Here is a 19,112-nt window from a genome sequence, read left to right as displayed (position 1 = left end):
TGTTTTTGCGCATTAATCACAAGCGTTGTCTCGATTGCAGGCTGTGAGGACTAAAATGTCGTCAGAGGTGGTTGAAGAGAATGAGGAGGGTGAGTTCCTCTTCCGTTTCACAATACATCCAGGATCCATTTTCACCTCTGATGTTCTGGCTCTTCTGTGAGCTTGGTGTTTGCACTGACATGCTATCTCTCTTTCTTTCTCTCTTGCTTTCTTTGTGATGTTCTCCGGACAGATGTTCAGGAAGGCTGGCAGTTTCGTCCTCCTCCTCGTGGGGTCACGAGTAGTGAGGAATACACGTTGTGTAAAAGGTACACTAGTCCTGTCAGCAAATAGTACTGATTTTAGTGTGGCTGACACCAGAAATAATCGAATTATAATGCCAAATTTTAATAGTACCATAATTAGTGCGAAACTTTTGATTTTCTACACCGCTTCCCTGTCCAGGTGATCAGATCATGTGTTGTTGCGCTCTATTATCGATTATTATCAGAGTTTGAAATTAACACCCGCCAAATGCAGGTAAAAATCAACTGTGGCGGGTAACGCTGTCAAATCACTAGCCAATTTGTCGTGTTACTTATTATGTTTACTCACTTTGCTCGTGTATAGTTCGTGTAAGCCAAATCTGCGCAGATTTAGCGCAAATACTCAACTTGTGAGTCATCATGATATATTAAATAAAGAGTATTGCGCATATCTGGCTTGCTTGAACACACGTCACTTCGCAACAAATAACGGCATGCCTGTTCATTTGCATTGAAGCAATAGCGAAGATTATAAAGCATTTGGTTAAAAGAAAAAACATTATTTTCCAACATCCTACACTCTTCTTTGTACTGTCTTGTTCTGTCCACTAAAACACATTTTTGGTGAAAAGGATGAAAGAGGGAAGGGAGGAGATGGCTGGATATTGATATATATATATATATATATATATATATATATATATATATATATATATATATATAAAAGCTGTGACGTAGTTAATCTGGCTAATTTGTTTTTTTTGGCTAGTAGAAGGTCTGAATGGCGATTAACTTAAATGTAGTAGCCAAATTGGACAGTGAGTGAAACAAGTTAATGTGAAACCCTGATTATAATGTGGTGTTTTGTCTGTATTTTGTCAGGTTTTTAGAGCAGGGTCTGTGTCGGTACGGAGCTCAGTGCACCTCGGCTCACTCTCAGGAGGAGCTGACAGAATGGCAACAGCGCTACGCCTCTCGACTCATCCGCCTCAAGCAGCAGCAGGAAGGCAAACACTTCACCGAGAACTACATGGAGGCGCTCATCGAGAAATGGATCAACTCCCTCACGCCGGAGAGAGTGGTACAGTCCTCCTCTCCGAATATCTTAACAGTTCACTAGAGAAGTGTTTTGTTTCACTTTAGTAAACCGGTTACATTGAAGTAGTGATGCACACCGAAATTTCAGCAACCGAAAATATTTGAATGACGTTTTGAAGAGCTGAAATCATTGACTGAAACTGTGACAGTTAATTATCGGTTCTCTGAGGGCGGAGTTTGACCGTCAGTGTATTTCATGCACACAATGTAGATAAGCTACAACAGGTAAACATGTCAGAAGTGTGGACACTATAGACAATGTTGATTTGTCGTTTTTAATAGATGAATCAAGATCTTTTAGTCTAATGTTTTCAGTTGATGCCTGAACAAAACTTTTTCATAGTGTGCCTACCATCCTACCTCATGTAATCACTCAATCAGGGTTTCAACTGCAGAAAGACGTCCAAAAAACAGCTTGTTAACAGCATAAACAATGTAATGTTATATTAGCTTTCATTAAGTTGTTACATACGTCATGTTTACCTCTGGAAAGCCATTCAATGTCCATAAACTCAATAGTCAGCTATAAAGAGGTGCATTTTGCTAAATATTTTTAATTTAATAATAATTATAATTAATATAATTTACTTAGCCTGTTGTCGACATTATTTAACGTATGTTTGAATAAATCTGTCATGAAAAGTTTTTATTACATCCACCGTTTAAAAGTTATCATAATCAAATATCATAAAAAAGTTGCTGTGATTAATTAAACATGACAGCGAAGAGAACCGATCATCTTTCTCTTTAACTACTAGTTTTAGCACCAAATAAGCATGAATGAACATCAGGAGGTGTTGAAAGAAACAGCAACTTACCGAAATGTATCATGTCTCATGAAATCACTCAGTTTGTGTTTCGACCGCCGAAAGACGTCAATAAAACAGCTTGTAAACAACGTTACATTTACCTCAGACAAATCATTTAATGTCCATAAATTCATTAGTTAGGTATAAGAAATAACTCTAGAGAGGAGCATTTTGCTAAATATATGCGCTGTGTTACGTAATCACCATTTTAACGTCTGTCTTTCCGCGCTCACGGCCAAAGGATTGTACTTTGAAAGACGACGGAGCAGAACGCGAAAAAAGTATACCCGAGCCTATACAGCCACCATTAAAAAGTTGATGTGATTTAATTAATTGATTATTAAATAGCATTTATTTTTGGTAAATAACTTTTTCATTTCGGTTTTGGTGTTTTTGTAAAAAATTTATATTTTGGTGTATCACTGCTCGGAAGTTACTGAGTGTAGTTTATATTTTTACACACAGTCAATACAGTCAGAAGCGGTTAAATGTGAGCCATCCCAGATGTTCCTGCTTTATTGATTTGATGGTTTGTGTTGTTGTGCAGATGAATGACTGTGTGGAGGGAGTTACGCTGGAGCACAACTCCGATCTCTTGATTACCGTCAACACCAAGAAATCATCTCACTCCTGGACATTCACGCTCTTCTGCAAGGTTTGGACAATCTAGTGCTGTGTTGTTGTTGTTTTTTTTTTTGTTTTTTCACAAGCGTGTGTGAGAGTGTGAGTGTGAAGAGTCAAATTAGTATTCATATCTGATAATGTTCAAAGTAAAAGTCACACTATTTACTGTTAGGGTGGTCCTTATCAAGTCCAATTTTTTTTTTTTGCAAAATGTTAGTGTCTTAACCTTTTAAACTGTTCCTTTTAACTTCAAAATTAGAAATATGCAAAAATGTTGACAAAAAAAAAAGATATTTAGAGGTAGCTCAATCATGTGGAAGATTGCCTGTGTTAAGCTGTGCGTTGTTATTGTGATATGCAAGTAATATTAAAAGTTGCTGCAAATGAACTACATTTTATTGAAATCAGAGCAACACTGACATGACAACAATCTCAAAAAAGCACAAAGTTTTCAACAATCCCTCATTTCTGATGCTCAGCAGCCAGTGTTGACTTTTTGCAGTCTGGATAGATCCGTCGGTGATCTTCCACCACATGAAGGAGAAACTGCAATTGTTCTTCAGAGTGTGTGAGATAGCCATTGTATTCTTGAATCAGAGCCACTCCTCTCTCGGCGTTATCATTGACTACTTTCATTGCATGGTTGCCTGTGCCTCCTGATAATCTGCTTGATTCAAAGTTCCGGGTCAATTTCAAGGAATGTAATGTAATTTTTTAAACCAAAAAATGTGCTCTAAACCCAAACAATAACCAAGGTGATCATCAATAGAAATATGTATTGATTCCACCAGGAAAGGTAAATCTGCTAAACCGGGTCATGGATGGATTAATTTGGATTTAGTTTCTACAATAAGTAAACTGAGATGTGTATCTAAAATACATATTTAGGAATATATTAGATGCTTTTATGGAGATTTTTTTTGGAATTTTACTAGCCAGGTACAATACCTAGTAATTATTATGTTACTGCCATAAAAATTGGCATGCTGTATTTTCTTATATAAAGGAACAATTTGAAGGGTTAAGAGCATGACAATTGGAGACTTTAAAAATAAGGACCACCCTATTTACTATAGAAAAATACTTGTTTAGGTCTTAAATTGAGTTTTAGCAAATTTAAGGTCATCTTAAATATCTTAAGCGGTCTAATAATAGTCTTAATTATCATTTCAAGAGGTCTTAAATTTGGGGACGGAGAACCAGGAATCGTGGATTAATGCGATAATTAAACTTTTGAAAGGCTATCATGCAAAGTCCCCCTGTAGTCAATCATTTTATCCCTTAAAACTCATCTCTGATCACCAAAATTACATGTTTAAATGTTTTTTCCTTATACAGCTTATTTCCTAAATAGCTGGAATATAACTCTACACCCTTTGCCTCATTTAGTATATGTGGTTCTATGAATATGCAAATGAGCCCCGCCTCCACTCACTCACACCAGCTCAGAGATCCACTGGTTGACGATCACACGTTGATCTGATTGGTTACAAGGTCGTTTGTGACGTCAGAAACACCAGCGATTTCAAACCGTGTTTTTGAGACTGTCTTTGGTTCACTGCAGTTTTAAGGAGAAAATACTCAGCAATGGTGTCGACTTATGAATTTACACATGGTTTGTCTTAAAGCACATTAAAAACACCACATAGACATATAAACAACATTAAAAGCTTGATTTTCACCACAAGGGGACTTTAAAATTAGATTTTAAAATAAAAAGGCAAATAATTATACTAAATAGTGTCATTATTTCATTGCATTTCCTGTTTCCTGTAATTAAAATGGATGCTTTTTCTTGCATTCAACGTGTTAGTGTTCTTGAAAAAGGATTTAAATCTCTCAGCCAATGCAAACAAGTATTTGTTTTGTCCCAAACAGCCGGTCCGCACGCTACACCGCATCGCTCTGCTTTACGACGCCAACCGGCCACATTTCTCGGTCACGGCGGTGTCGGCCGGGGACGCGTCGGCCCAGGTCCCTCAGGAGGTGTGTGAGGGCGGCTGCCAGGAGTGGAGCGCAACCGGCCTGGTGCAGAACGGCATGGACCACTGCCTTTACACTGTGGTGGTCTCCTTTAGTACAGAGATCTTCGGGACCTTCAGACAGACTGTGGTTTTTGATTTTGGCTCTGAGCCCGTGCTCATGCAGCGAGTGATGGTGGACGCCGCCTCCATCGAAGGTAGGACAGCGGGAAAAGGCTTCAGAAATACTTGTTAAAGAATTGGGAAAGGTTTTACTCTAATATCATGAGGTTCAAAGCATGTATGACTTTACAGTGGAACATAAAAGGAAATTTGAGAGATTTTAGATGTTTGTTTTTACTTAAAGTGAAAGTTAGTGCCAAAAAAGCACCAGAAAGTGTTTCATGCAGAAATCTGTTTTTGCAGCAAAGGAATGAACTCTGCAACAAAACTATCCTATGCTAACTTACTAGCTAACCAACCAAAATATTCATATATTTTTTGTAGAATATATACACTGTCGTTCAAAAGTTTGGGATCGGTAAGATTTTTAATGTTTTTGAAACAAAAGTCTCTTCTGCTCACCAAGGCTGCACTTATTTGATTAAAAATACAAAAAAAATAAACTGTTATATTGGGAAATATCATTACAATTTAAAATAAAATTATTATTTGAATGTATTTTAAAAGCTGCATTTTCAGCATCTTAAATAAAATATAAAAAATTTTGGTGGGGGAAATAAATAAAAGAAATCAATATTTTTATTCATCAAGGATGCATTAAATTGATAAAAAGTTACAGTAACGCCATTTATAATGTTACAAAAGATTCTGTTTCAAATAAATGCTGTTCTTTTGAACTTTCAGTTCATCAAAGAATCCTGAAAAAAACTGTTTTCAACATTGATAATAATAATTAATGTTTTTTGTTAATCAAATAAATGCAGCCTTAGTGAGCAGAAGAGACTATAAAATCTTACCGGTCCCAAACTTTTTGAATAAATAAATTTGTAATGGCTAAATTACCATTTATTGCAGAAAAACTATTTGAGGTTTTACAAAACAAATTTTTTATTAAAATGTTAATAACACAGTATACATTTATCCGGTTTGTCTATCTTTTAGATCTCCTTTTAAATGTCCTGAGGATGTGTAAATAATGACAGACTTTTTTCATTTTCATTTTACAGTATTTTGAGTCCTGGCTTTGAAATGTACAAGATCCTAACCTCATACATATCAATATATTGTCAAGTTGGACCCCAGCTATTTATCATAATCTACTACCCATAATCCCACAGATCTGGAGCACTTGATGCAGGCTCGACAGCAGCTCCTGATGACGGCGAAGCGCTGGGACTCGTCGTGTAAAACCATCGTGGAGTTTGTCCCCAATGAAAACATGGATCTAGAGCGCAGTCTACTGACCCGCTACCAGATCCCCCTCTCTGCCGACCAGCTCTTCACCCAGTCCGTGCTGGACAAAACCCTCACCAGAGACAATTACCAGCCCCGTCTGCACGACCTGCTCTACATCGAGGAGATCGCTCAGTACAAAGAAGTCAGCAAGTGAGTAGGCCATCAAGTCCGGTCCACAGGAGCCGCCGGAAAGCCAACATCAACCAGTCATAGTTCGCTTTTATAATGTGAAATGTTGGGGTGGGTAAATATGAAGTGGATAAAATGGCACAATAATAGACCAGCATGCATCCTTGTGGTTTGACATGGGACACAAAAACATCCAAAAGTACCAGTTATTTAATGAAACTCAGATTAGTATTTTTTTTTTCAAGTTAATTTTTTGTTTAGCCAGGAAAGTTTTCTTAACGGAAATAGAGCGCAAGTTTTTTGGTTTGTAGAACGTTATTGTAACATTCCCAGGATGTTCCCCTAACCTCTGTACTCCGGGTGGGTAAATATGAAGTTGATAATGCCACGATAGGGGCTTTCGCACAGGGTAGTTCTAGGAACTTAAGGGGCTTTCGCACCGGAGGAACCTTTTCATAGTTCCTAGAGCTATTGGTGAAAGTACCCGGGTTTTGGCGTGTTCGCAACGCAGGAACTGGGAACTCCTTATGGAGAAGCTAATTTAGCTCCTACTTCAGAATCGGGTCTAAACCAGTACTATAGGTGACCAGTGACGTTAGTGTACACTGATTGGCCGAACACATGTGAAACACCAGCACCCGCCATTTAAAAAAAAGCTGTTTGAACAGATTACAGCCTATATGTTTACTCTAGAAACTAACTTTACGAACATGGATAACAGTGATATATCGGCCTTTTAACATTTACGCTGAGGAGAAAATCCAATGCAACTTTGAGGAGACCAAGCGAAATTTGATTATGTATTTCTGCTCAGCAACACTGGACATCAACCACACGACATACACTAATACCTTTTCATTACGGTCTACTTTCTATGTATCACAGTTGTATCTAATAACGTATTAGACAGGACTGTTAGACAGATCGTAAACTAATGAACACGGAGAATGCGAGCACTGTGTGGCTCTGGCTGGCGTTCTCAGCGCCGTCAAAATAAAAGTCACAACCACAAGCGTGGCTCACGTCACTTCAGAGTTTCTACTGGCGGTGCGAATGCAACCAGGGAAATGTTCCTTAGTGAACCATTAGTTCTCGAGGAACCACCCTGGTGGCTAGTTCCTATAACTGGTGCGAAAGCCCCTTTAGTTCTAGAAACTATGAAAACGTTCCTCCGATGCGAAAGCCCCTAATAGTAGACCAGCATGCATCTTTGTGGTTTGACATGGATAGGACAGGACGACAACTTGTTTACATGATACACATTCAAATTGGTTTTATTTTAAAGATTTCATGCAATAAACCTCTCAAACCTTCAGATCTTCTAGTTAAGAAGTGCATATATTTGCAGGCGGGTCATTTGGAAAGGCTTTGTTTCCTGAAGGGGTGATAAAAGCGTTGCACCCTGATTCTTGGAAAATTGCATAAAACTTGGGTCTTTATGCATCAAATTGCATATTGTTTCTTTATTAAGGCAGAATTCTGAAATGTTATTCAATGGTCTTCTTAATAATTCCAGTTTGTTACCACTAGAGGTCATTGGTGGTCTTATTTGAAGTGAGAGTTGTGGGAGTTTAAAGGAAGATGAGTTTAGGGGTTTTACATCAGATTTAGTTAAAGGGGTGGTTGATTTATGATTTCACTTTTCTGACTTTAGTTAGTGTATAATGTTGCAAAGTTACAATGTTCAAAGCAAAGGAAGTTGTTATAAGGAGGACATATAAACAATGTTCAGTAGTTGGTCTCTATTGGTGATGCACAGTAACTGGTGAACAGTTATCCCAAGTTACGATGTTGTGTTTTCTTTTCTTCATAGGTTCAACATCAAGGTTAACCTGCAGCTGGTGACAAGCTTTATGTTGACTGGCATTTCTGGCGGCGCTAAGTACGCTCAGAACGGACAGCTGTTTGCTCGGTTCAAGCTGACCGAGACGCTGTCTGAAGATACGCTGGCTGGACGGCTAGTCATGACAAAGGTCAACTCTGTGCTCCTACTGCCCCTCTTCAAGGAGCGGATGGGTCAGAACCAGAATTCTGGAGCCAAGGAGCGCGTGTACGAAGCCCTGATCGAGGAGAAGACGAAAGACTACATCTTCCTGCGGGTCTGTAAGAACTGCTGTGATGAGCTGGGGCTGGTGGCGGATCAGGAGCTACAGGTATATCACGACATCAGTCCATTAGAACCACATGCGCTAATTGTGTTGGCTCGCCAAAAAAGCCTTGCAGAACACCCTCGCAACTTCTATCTAGTCCTTTAAAATAGCCAGTACACCATAAAAACCAGTAGAGTGCATTAGTGCCCACACACCTTTTCAGCGGTGTTGGTTCCGGAGGTATTTTGTCCATTAATTTCTCCCATTGGGATTTCAGAGTAGTCTTGGTTAAAGCGTTGTAAGCCTTGAACCAAACCAACCAGCTACGAGGTGAATCATAACATAAAAAAAGTTTGATTTGATGCAAAAAAGTATTTGAAAATCAGACCAAAAGAAAAAGGTACACGACTATGTGCTACAATTTCTTGAAGCATTGCAAACGGCATAATCGAATTAAAAACGATGGAGAATTATATAACTACTCATTTACAAATGTTGTTGTTCTAACAATATATTTTATGTTTATTGTCTAGGAACCTCTATTAACTCTTATAAACCAACTGGAATTACCCTAGTCTAGCAAACACCCAGAACACCCTAGCAACTTCTATTTACTTTTAGAAAATAGCCAGAACATCCTAACAACCAGCCAGAACATCCAAGCAACTTTCTATACACACTAATAAAATAGCCAGAACATCCAACCTAGCAACACCCTAGTGACCAGTTAAAAAAATCCCTAGTAATCACTATCAACTATTACAAACCGACTGGAATACCCTAGTCTAGCAACCAGCCAGAACACCCTAGCAACTTCTATCTACTCTTATAAAATATCCAGAACACACTAGCAACCAGCCAGACCATCCAACCTAGCAACGCCCAAGTGACCAGTTAAAAAAAAAAAGGTAATCTCTATCAATTATTACAAACCGACTGGAATACCCTAGTCTAGCAACCAGCCAGAACACCCTAGCAACATCTATCTACTCTTATAAAATATCCAGAACACCCTAGCAACCAGCCAGACCATCCAACCTAGCAACGCCCAAGTGACCAGTTAAAAAAAAAAAAGGTAATCTCTATCAATTATTACAAACCGACTGGAATACCCTAGTCTAGCAACCAGCCAGAACACCCTAGCAACATCTATCTACTCTTATAAAATATCCAGAACACCCTAGCAACCAGCCAGACCATCCAACCTAGCAACACCCTAGTGACCAGTTAAAAAAATCCCTAGTAATCACTATCAACTATTACAAACCGACTGGAATACCCTAGTCTAGCAACCAGCCAGAGCACCCAAGCAACTTCTGTCTACTCTTATAAAATATCCAGAACACCCTAGCAACCAGCCAGACCATCCAACCTAGCAACGCCCTTGTGACCAGTGAAAAAACCCTAGTAACCTCTATCAACTCTTATTAAGCGACTGGAATTATCCTAGTCTAGCAAGTATTAATCGCATGATGTGAAATCTAAACCAGCCAGAACACCTTAGAAACCAATTCGCAACGCCCTAGCAACCAACCAGAACTCCCTAGCAACTTTTATCAACTCTTATAAACTTAATGAATTTATTGATTAAATGTAAGAATTTGACACAAAAAGATGATGCATACAGTTAATTAGCTTAAAAAATAGCTTTTCAAAGGTAAAAATGCTACGAACTGACCACATAATACGAAGAATATCAAAAACTTTAGGCATCAGTCCTAAACCTGCCGAGGAACCAACACAATAAACACACTCAGCAAAATATCGTCTAATTATCGTTATCGACAAAATCACAGGAAATATCAAATATCATAATTTTTTTGTCAGTATTGCACACCCCTAGTCTCAGTTATCATGTGATAGAGAGACGTGCCAGAGACGCGTAGCCGCGTTTATGCCGTTTACCGCGGTAAATTGAACTGCGATGGCAGAAACCCCAGAGACGCTGTCAGTCACTAAGCAGGCTGCCCTAAAAAAGAGCGGGATTTGGCCTAATTTACCGTTTTTTACTCCGTCTAACAGATCCTATTTATCACGGTGCCCTCCAGCATAACGCACTCGCTCACTGTATTTAGTGTTGAATCCTTTTGTCTGGTGGAATCCCTGTGTGGGCTGGGCTTTTGTTGCCATGTATGATCATTTGACACTGTTCCTTAAATGATTGTAAAATTGTCCTAGAACATTACATGGATTTTGAAACAAGCCAAGTGGGTTGATAATAGATTAATCATAATTGCTCTACATGTAAATGGGCCATAAAGCCCTTTAAATTACCTTTATCTTAAAGAGATTGTTCATTTCTGTGTTGTCTGTAGCACATGGCAGCCGCTGCTAAAAAAGAGTGTGCGAATAAATAGAGAAAGTCTCAGCAGAGTCTGTTTGAACAGCAGGTGTGTGTGTTTGTGTGTGTTTGGATGTAAGGTGGAGCTGCAGTTTCAGTTGAACAGACTTCCTCTGTGTGAGATGCACTACGCTCTGGATCGCATCAGAGATAACAGTATCCTGTTTCCAGATCTCAGCCTCACTCCCACAATACCCTGGAGTCCCAACAGGTACGAGCACTCGCAAAGACCCAAATGAGTGACTTTATACACACACACACAGGTTTCCTTTCAGTAGTTCCTCTTCCAACAAAGCCACCCTTGGCTTTATAAGTGAAGTGATTTGCACCGTCTTTAATTGAAGATTGTTTCTGCCACAGAATAAAAAAGTAAAAAAAACATTTTTTATATCCCTAATCTTGCGATTCTAGTTTATATCTCACAATTCTGATTTATTTCCCACAATTGCATGTTTACATCTCGCAATTCTGACTTTCCCCCATAATTCTAAGTTTATTTCCCGCAATTCTGAGTTTATTTCCCTCAATAGCGAGTTGGCATCTTGCTATTCTTAGTTTACGTCTCGCAATTTTGATTATCTCGTAAGTCTGAGTTTATTTCCCGCAATTCTGAGTTTATTTCTTGCAATTCTGACTTCTTTCCCGTAATTAGGGCTGAGCACCAATGGTGTGAGGACCCTATTGAAATTGCTCCGTTTATTCTGATATTATAACTCGCAATCAACTTATTTCTTGCAATTCTGATTCTATTTTTCGTAATTCTGAGTTTATTTCTTGCAATTCTGTTTTATATCTTGCAATTCTACCTTTTTAGAATTGTTCTCGCAATTCTGAGTCTATATCCCGCAATTCTGAGTCTATATCCCACAATTCTATCCGTTTTCTCAGGAAACCGTTTTTCTCAGAGTTCTTATTTTTTGCAAGTCTGAGCGTGTTAACATTTTGGAATTCTCAGTTTATTTCTTGCAATTCTGAGTTTATTTCTCGCAATTCTGAGTTTATTTCTTGCAATTCTGAGTTTATTTCTCACAATTCTGAGTTTATTTCTTGCAATTCTGAGTTTATTTCTCGCAATTCTGAGTTTATTTCTTGCAATTCTGAGTTTATTTCTCGCAATTCTCAGTTTTTTCTCGCAATTCTGAGTTTATTTCTTGCAATTCTCAGTTTTTTTCTCGCAATTCTGAGTTTATTTCTCGCAATTCTGAGTTTATTTCTTGCAATTTTGAGTTTATTTCTCGCAATTCAAAGTTTTTTCAGAATTCTGAGGTTATTTCTCTCATTTCTGAGTTTGTTTATTGAAATTCTGCTACATTGTTTCTGCCACAGAATAAAAAAGTAAAAAACATTTTTTAATATCCCTAATCTTGTGATTCTGACTTTTTTCTCAGTTTATATCTCACAATTCTGATTTATTTCCCACAGTAACATGTTTACATCTCGCAATTCTGACTTTCCCCCCATAATTCTGAGTTTATTTCCCGCAATTCTGAGTTTATTTCCCTCAAAATTCTGCGTATATTATTGTTATTATATATTATTTCTCCCAATAGCATGTTAACAATTTGAAATTCTGAGTTTGTTTTTTGCAATAGTGTTAACATTTTAAAATTGAGTAAATTTTTTTGCAGTAGTGTTTATATTTTTAAAATTGAGTTAATCTTTTTGCAGTAGCGTGTTAACATTTTTAAAATTGAGTATTTTTTTGCAGTAGTGTGTTAACATTTTTAAAATTGAGTTAATTTTTTTGCAGTAGTGTGTTTATATTTTTAAAATGGAGTTTATTCATTTTTTTGCAGTAGCGTGTTAACATTTTGGAATTCTGAGTTTATTTCTTGCAATCCTGAGTTAATTTCTTGCAAAAGTTGACATTTTGAAATTCTGAGTTTAAATCTTGCATTTGTCAGAATTTGCTAGAGAGTTGTGAGATGAAGTCTTCTGTTCCTAAAGTGACACAGGACATGAATAATATCTGCTTGTCCAGCAGCTCTAGCTCACTCACAGACGTCTCTATCTCTGTGAGTGGCAGCTGCGTTGGCAGGGCGCATTCGTGCGTTTGTAGCCCGTGTAAGTTCTTCCTCCGGTGCCACAGGCAGTGGGATGAGCAGCTGGATCCCCGTCTGAATGCCAAGCAGAAGGAGGCTATACTGGCCATCACCACCCCCCTCTCCATCAACCTCCCGCCGGTGCTCATCATCGGACCCTACGGCACGGGCAAGACCTTCACGCTGGCCCAGGCTGTCAAACACATACTCAAGCAGCCTGACACACGGTGAGCAGCCTTAAACCCATTTACCTTCAAATCATTTCCACTCATCCAACAGTAAATACAAAGCAAAGAAAACCATAGGCATTACACCTTGATAAACTTTAAAAACACACACACAAACTATTAGGCTTAAACTTTGAGACTAGTGTGACAGATATGCTAACTTAACTTATATGTGGACATTTTCGACTTTCCTCCAGAATGTCTTGCCCCATAGACTTTTATTGTAAGTGGAAAACATTTGTGTGTGTTTTGAGTGACGAATCGAAATGTCCTGTGGTGAAAACGGCACTGCACAGATGTTGTCAATAGACCTTAACTTGTATCGATCCTGAAACATTCCCTGCTAATCATGAGAAAATAGTCTGGAAGAACCGAGGGAACTGAGCTTAAGTCATTCAGCTGGTTTTTGCACTGATTAAAGCAGCTGTGTCTCAAAGAGGGCTAATGATGGTGGTTTTCTCTTTCTTCCAGGGTTCTGATCTGCACACATTCAAACAGCGCCGCAGATCTGTACATTAAAGATTACCTTCATCCATACGTGGAGGCTGGCAATCCACACGCACGACCTCTCAGGTAACACTCGCCACATCTGGAGTGGTGGAAGCTTATCACAATACTAACTTTTCATTATAAATATAGTTTACATTTTAAAGTGCAATATTTATAGTTGAAATGTGTCTTTCTGAAGAGTGTCTTGTAATTTTCAAAATAGCCACACACCACTATTTCAGGCACTATTTAGAAAAGCCAGTGTTGTTAAAGGCTACATATTATGCAAAATTCCCTTTTATAAGGGGTTTTGAACACAGATGTGTGTGTAAACAACCAGCCTATAATGGTAAAAATCCACCCACTCCTATTTTTTTTTAATAATCCCCATAAATCATAAACAGTCTCTCCTAAAAAAGTGGTTCCAGATTTCCCCCTATACTCTTACGTAAGAGTTTATTTCTCGTATAAAGACTCACTGTCGCAGCTGGAGATATACAATGTCTGCGCTGAAAAAACAATACAAATGTTCTGTTATTCGATGCACCAATGAACATAAGAGTGTCTCCAAAAACTCCCGGCATCTGAGCAGTTGAGGACACCGTGGTTGAATTTCATTTATGTAGGAAATGTGCCGACGAAAGGCGTCGGTGTTAAATATTTACACAAATAATTTTACGCCGGACTGCTTCTCAAAAGAGGGTCAGTTCAGTGCTGGATTTGAAAGATTTTAGATTAACATGACGGTACATGCTAGTCAATCAGTTGAATCAACTTAACTCCACAACAAATACATAAATTTATCCACTAACCATTCAGAAACTTCTTCCTGCGTCTCTCCATCAGTGTCCGAGGAACATGTAAGGCTGAACACCGCTTTTGATATTTTGGCTGGGTGACAGTTTTGTTGTTATTGAATAGCCAAAGCATGGGCTGTAAAGGCTCTGCCCTCTTCTGGAAAATGGTGCAGGGAGCAGCAGCTCATTTGCATTTAAAGGGACACACAAAAACTGTGTGTTTCGCTCACCCAAAAAGGGGCAAATTTGACAAGCTAAAATCAATGATCTGTGGGGTATTTTGAGCTGAAACTTAAGACACATTCTGGGGACACCAGAGACTTGTATTACATCTTGTGAAAATAGGCATAATAGGTCCTTTAACTAAAAGTATTAAAAAACACTTTCCATTAATTGAAATAAAGCTAAAATAAAATATAGATATTAGATTTTAAAAAAAAGTTGTACTAAAATTACTAAAACTGAAATAAAAATAAAGGAAAATAGAGATTTTTTTTTTCTTTTTAAAATGACAAAAAGCACTTAACATAAATAAATGCATCTTAAACTAAAATTAAATTGAAAACTTAATAAAAATATTAATAAATGAATTAAAAAATATTAATAAATACTTTAGGTGTATATAAATAATGCTAAAATATCAATGAGGAAAATACATTATTGATACATTATTTATTTAGGACTTTTGATATTTTTGACATCCCCAATGTGACGACTGGCTAAAGAACGACTTTCTAAATGGCGATTGGATGCATCTAGGTTTCATTTGAAAGATTTAAAAACTGCACGTCATGGAAGGAAATTTGTTATGCAATTTTGAGGATGTTAGTCATCCAGATTATTTTAAAATCCGCTGTTTTTCTCATAGTTCAAGGTTCCTTCGGCACACCACCCACACGAGTCTGTTACTCCGTTGTCTCTGATTTGGGATCTTGCATTTAGGCCTGCATGGATGAAATGATATGAATTTGATGATGAATCACCCTGGTCTTATTGTGCACAGTTTATCAGTGCATACTATTCTAATAAAAATGTTAGGTTTCTTTATCTTTCATCAAAATGTAATAACTTCGCCTCTGAAACAACATTTTTTTTGCTGAAGTAAGCAGGGCTGCATCATGGATGGGAAACATATTAACAGCTAGATGTTTAAATGTTATAAAGAACATATGAATTCTGCTTTCTGTACAAACTTGCCGCTGTGGTGGTGTGGGTGGTTGCCAGGGCATTGCTATGCAGTTGCTATGGTGTTTTGGGCTGTTGCCAGCGTCACTTCAAGTACTTTTGAGCTTCCGTTTACCATATTTGGTGTGCTCTATGTGTGTGCGTTGATTATGGTTTATATGTGAATATAAAGTGACTGAGTGTCTTCAGAAGACTCAAGATTCATATGGATTTCTTTCACAACGTCTTTATGAACTTTTGAAAGAAAGTTTTGTTAGAATGGACTTTCTATGTATGGATGGAAATCTCTCAATGGACCATATGTTAATTTTTGGGCAAACTTTCCCTTTAAAAAGGACCTATTCTGCCTTTTTGAATGTTTAACTGTCTTTAGTGTGTAACGTTGTGGTTTGAGCATTGAAAAAGTCCCTCCAAAGGGAGTTATTCTCTATATCAGTGTCACTGTTTCTGAACTCCCTGAAACGCCTCCATTGTATTCTTGCGTTTTCCACCGGGAACGTCACAATATTCCTCATTTAAATAATTCCCGCCCAAGGCATACGCAAAATAAAGGGGAGAATCCCTCTTAAGTGAGTTAGTATAAGTAGCAAACTAGGGCTGGGTATTGACACAAATTTCAGAATTCGATTCACAATTCGATTCAATTTCGATTCAATATTGATTATTTTGGATATCAGGTTCAATACATGGCAAATTTTCTCAAGGAAAACAAATCTCTTAACTAATGCTGTGAACTATGGGAGTCAGTTGTAGCCTATAGGCTTCATTAGCCTACTATAATATTGAAGGTAAAAATGAACTGATTTGTATACAAACACTTAAATTACACTTTTATTTATTTTTATAATAATAAAGTTATATGAAATATAAACATTTAAATGGTGGCTGTCATAAAAACCTGCCAGATTTATTCAAACATGCATTAAAAATTGAAGAATATTAAAAATTATAATGAATATGTAATATGCTGCATATATTTAGCAAAATGCTCCTCTCTAGAGTTATTTTTTCTAGCTGACTAATGAGTTTATGGTCACTGGATATGGTTTTTCTGAGGTAAATGTGGCGTTACAATACATGACATTGTTTACAAGCTGAATTACTGATGTCTTTCCACGGTTGAAACACTGATTGAGCGATTCCATGTCACATGATACGGATTTCGATAAGTTGTACTCTACCTTTTAACACACTTTTAGGTGCTCATTCATGTTTATCTCGCTCGATGGTGTTTTAAGCCCCCAATGGCTCCTTAGAGGCAGCTAACCCTACCCTCAACCTTAAACCTACCCATCCCCTCGCTGCCTGGAAGGCGCCGTTGGGGGCTTAAAACACCAAACACCGTTTATCTCGTGCAGTAACTGGTATTATTAAGGCGGAAGAGAAGATCATGTGCTGCTGCTCTTGAGCTGAGCTGCGCCAGAGCGATCTCACGCCACACAGCCCCAAAACGGTATTTATGTTTTTGAATTTCGTAAGAAAATGGACATAATTTGAAATCTGAGACTTTGTTTCATATCAATAGTAATGAAGCACAAAGATTATAGCGATTTATTGGATGGGATGCGCGCTACAATGTTACAATCATTCATCAACTGAAAACAGGATGACTAATCGATTCTTGGGATTTAAGAATCGATATCGGTTCGTAAAAATGAGAATCGATTAAAATCGAGAAATCGATATTTTTTTTTTACCCAGCCCTAGAGTAAACCTATTCTAGAAGGGCCCAGAAACAGAATCAAGATTTGCACAAAAAAAACACATAAAATGGCCTCTTTAATGATGGACTTTGTGTTTGTTCAGGGTTTACTTCAGGAACCGCTGGGTGAAGACGGTCCACCCGTTGGTGCAGCAGTACTGCCTGATCTCCGGAGCGTACTTCACCTTCCAGATGCCCACGCGACAGGACGTAGAGCGCCACCGTGTGGTTGTGGTCACACTCAGCACATCCCAGTACCTCTGCCAGCTTGACCTGGAGCCAGGTCTGAACACACACACACACACTGCAAATCTCATCCCTAATACTCTCGACATGCTAAACACATCACTTGTAGCTAGTTTTCATATCTGCACACATAAGCACGTCACAGCTGGAAGTGGCCGCATTAAAGCCCTCCTGCAGGAGTGATGCAGTGGGGTCCACAACAGTTTATTAGGAGAGGCTAATTTCCTCCTCTGTGTCGGCACACAGGATCATCTGTTGCTAAGAGACCCGGCTCGCCTGTCTGACACACTCAGCATCATTAACACTCGATGCTGTCGTCTTTTTTTCCGTTTCTTTTTCATTTCATCTAGCCTCTTTTCTTATCTGTTCATTTGAAGTCATTGCTACTGATTTCTGGCATTGGGCTGATATGTTTTGAGAGGTTGAAGTTTATTCCCTCCAGTGACAAACATTTTGGGTTTGTATATCTTAGAGTCCAAATAATAAGCCTATATATATATTTGACTTAATAGGGAGATTCATTTTAGAGGAGAACCAACATTTCAACCATTGGCGCCAATTAGATTCAATTAGATTCAAAATTTCCACACTGTTAGTCATTAAATGAACTCAAGGAACTATATTTAATCACCATTATATAGTAAAACGTATAAATATTTACAATATAAAACATTTTAATTACTTTTTTAAACAGTTTTGAATGTTAAATTGTCATTACTGATATCTATAGAACAAATATAATGCTGATATTTACACACAATCCAGAAGTTTGGGGTCATTAAGATTTTTTTTTTGGGAAAGAAATGAATAGTTTTCTTCAGCAAGCAAATGTTAAATTGATCGAAAGTGACAGTAAATACATACTTTACATTCAAATAAATGCTGCAGAAAACTTGCTTGTAGAAAAATGTACAAGGAAATATAGCTGCGAGCAGCAATTATCGGGGTTCAAATGCTATAAGGTCTTTAAGCACATGCGTAAAATTATGTTTTATTTAACAAGTTTGTAACCACTTAGATCAGAGATGGAAGAGACCATGGAAGAGAGATTTACAGCCAATACAGGCAATTCACTAAGGAAATGCATGTTTTTTTAAAGCTTTTTAACAGTTATAGCCCCACCTATGGGCTGATCTCCATAAAAGTTTGCATGCATCTTTAGAATCGTGCTCACCCTAATGATGTTTTCGTTTTGGAATATAGGCTTTTGGGGGGGACATGGCCATGTCGATTTTCTAAATGACCCTGCTATAGCTATCCAAAGGCCAAAGTTCAACATTTTTTGATAACTGTTGGCCTATAGAGTCCTGAGAATTGTGCTGCAATGGTTTTATCGAGGTTAAAGGGATGGTTCGGAGTAATTTCAACCTAATTTGCACCATGACCTCGAGTCAAACACCCCCACCCCCCACCCCAGAAACCTTTTTTCCCTTGGTCGAACATTATTAAAGTTAGAGCTTATTTAGAGATATCAGCCGTATGGCTTAGTGCAGGCGCTAATGGATCCAAGGTTGTGTCTCATAAATTACCCCACTAATAATGCCCAGAATGGTACCAAACTTCTACAGTAGTACAAAAACTGTGAGATAAACTACCCCCCACCCAGTGTCCGATTTCTTCCGGATTTCTCACAGGCCTCTAGAGCCGTGAGTCAAACAAGCCCAAAGAGTTTCGTTCCGATTGGCCTTGTCTTAACCTTGTCTGATAG

General features: G+C 38.0%; 1 protein-coding gene across 3 annotated transcripts in view; it reads left to right on the top strand.

Moving 5' to 3' along the window:
* Positions 1-19,112, top strand: part of helz (helicase with zinc finger) — a 66,131-nt gene that overhangs the window by 10,978 nt on the left and 36,041 nt on the right. The window contains exons 6-16 of one of the 3 annotated variants that reach the window (XM_079873894.1): positions 41-89; positions 233-308; positions 1,128-1,326; positions 2,700-2,807; positions 4,655-4,955; positions 6,039-6,306; positions 8,099-8,438; positions 10,797-10,927; positions 12,701-12,985; positions 13,457-13,558; positions 17,263-17,441. In XM_079873894.1, coding sequence (XP_079730020.1) covers positions 41-89; positions 233-308; positions 1,128-1,326; positions 2,700-2,807; positions 4,655-4,955; positions 6,039-6,306; positions 8,099-8,438; positions 10,797-10,927; positions 12,701-12,985; positions 13,457-13,558; positions 17,263-17,441 — 2,038 coding nt within the window. Of the gene's footprint in view, positions 1-40; positions 90-232; positions 309-1,127; positions 1,327-2,699; positions 2,808-4,654; positions 4,956-6,038; positions 6,307-8,098; positions 8,439-10,796; positions 10,928-12,697; positions 12,986-13,456; positions 13,559-17,262; positions 17,442-19,112 lie in introns of all 3 variants that reach the window. The other 2 variants (XM_079873893.1, XM_079873895.1) reach the window with 2 other exon arrangements.

This window comes from Squalius cephalus, assembly GCF_949319135.1.
Source record: "Squalius cephalus genome assembly, chromosome: 1".
Classification (NCBI taxonomy): Eukaryota; Metazoa; Chordata; class Actinopteri; order Cypriniformes; family Leuciscidae; genus Squalius; species Squalius cephalus.
Note: the sequence above shows the minus strand (reverse complement) of the source record. Positions and strands in the feature narration are given on the sequence as shown.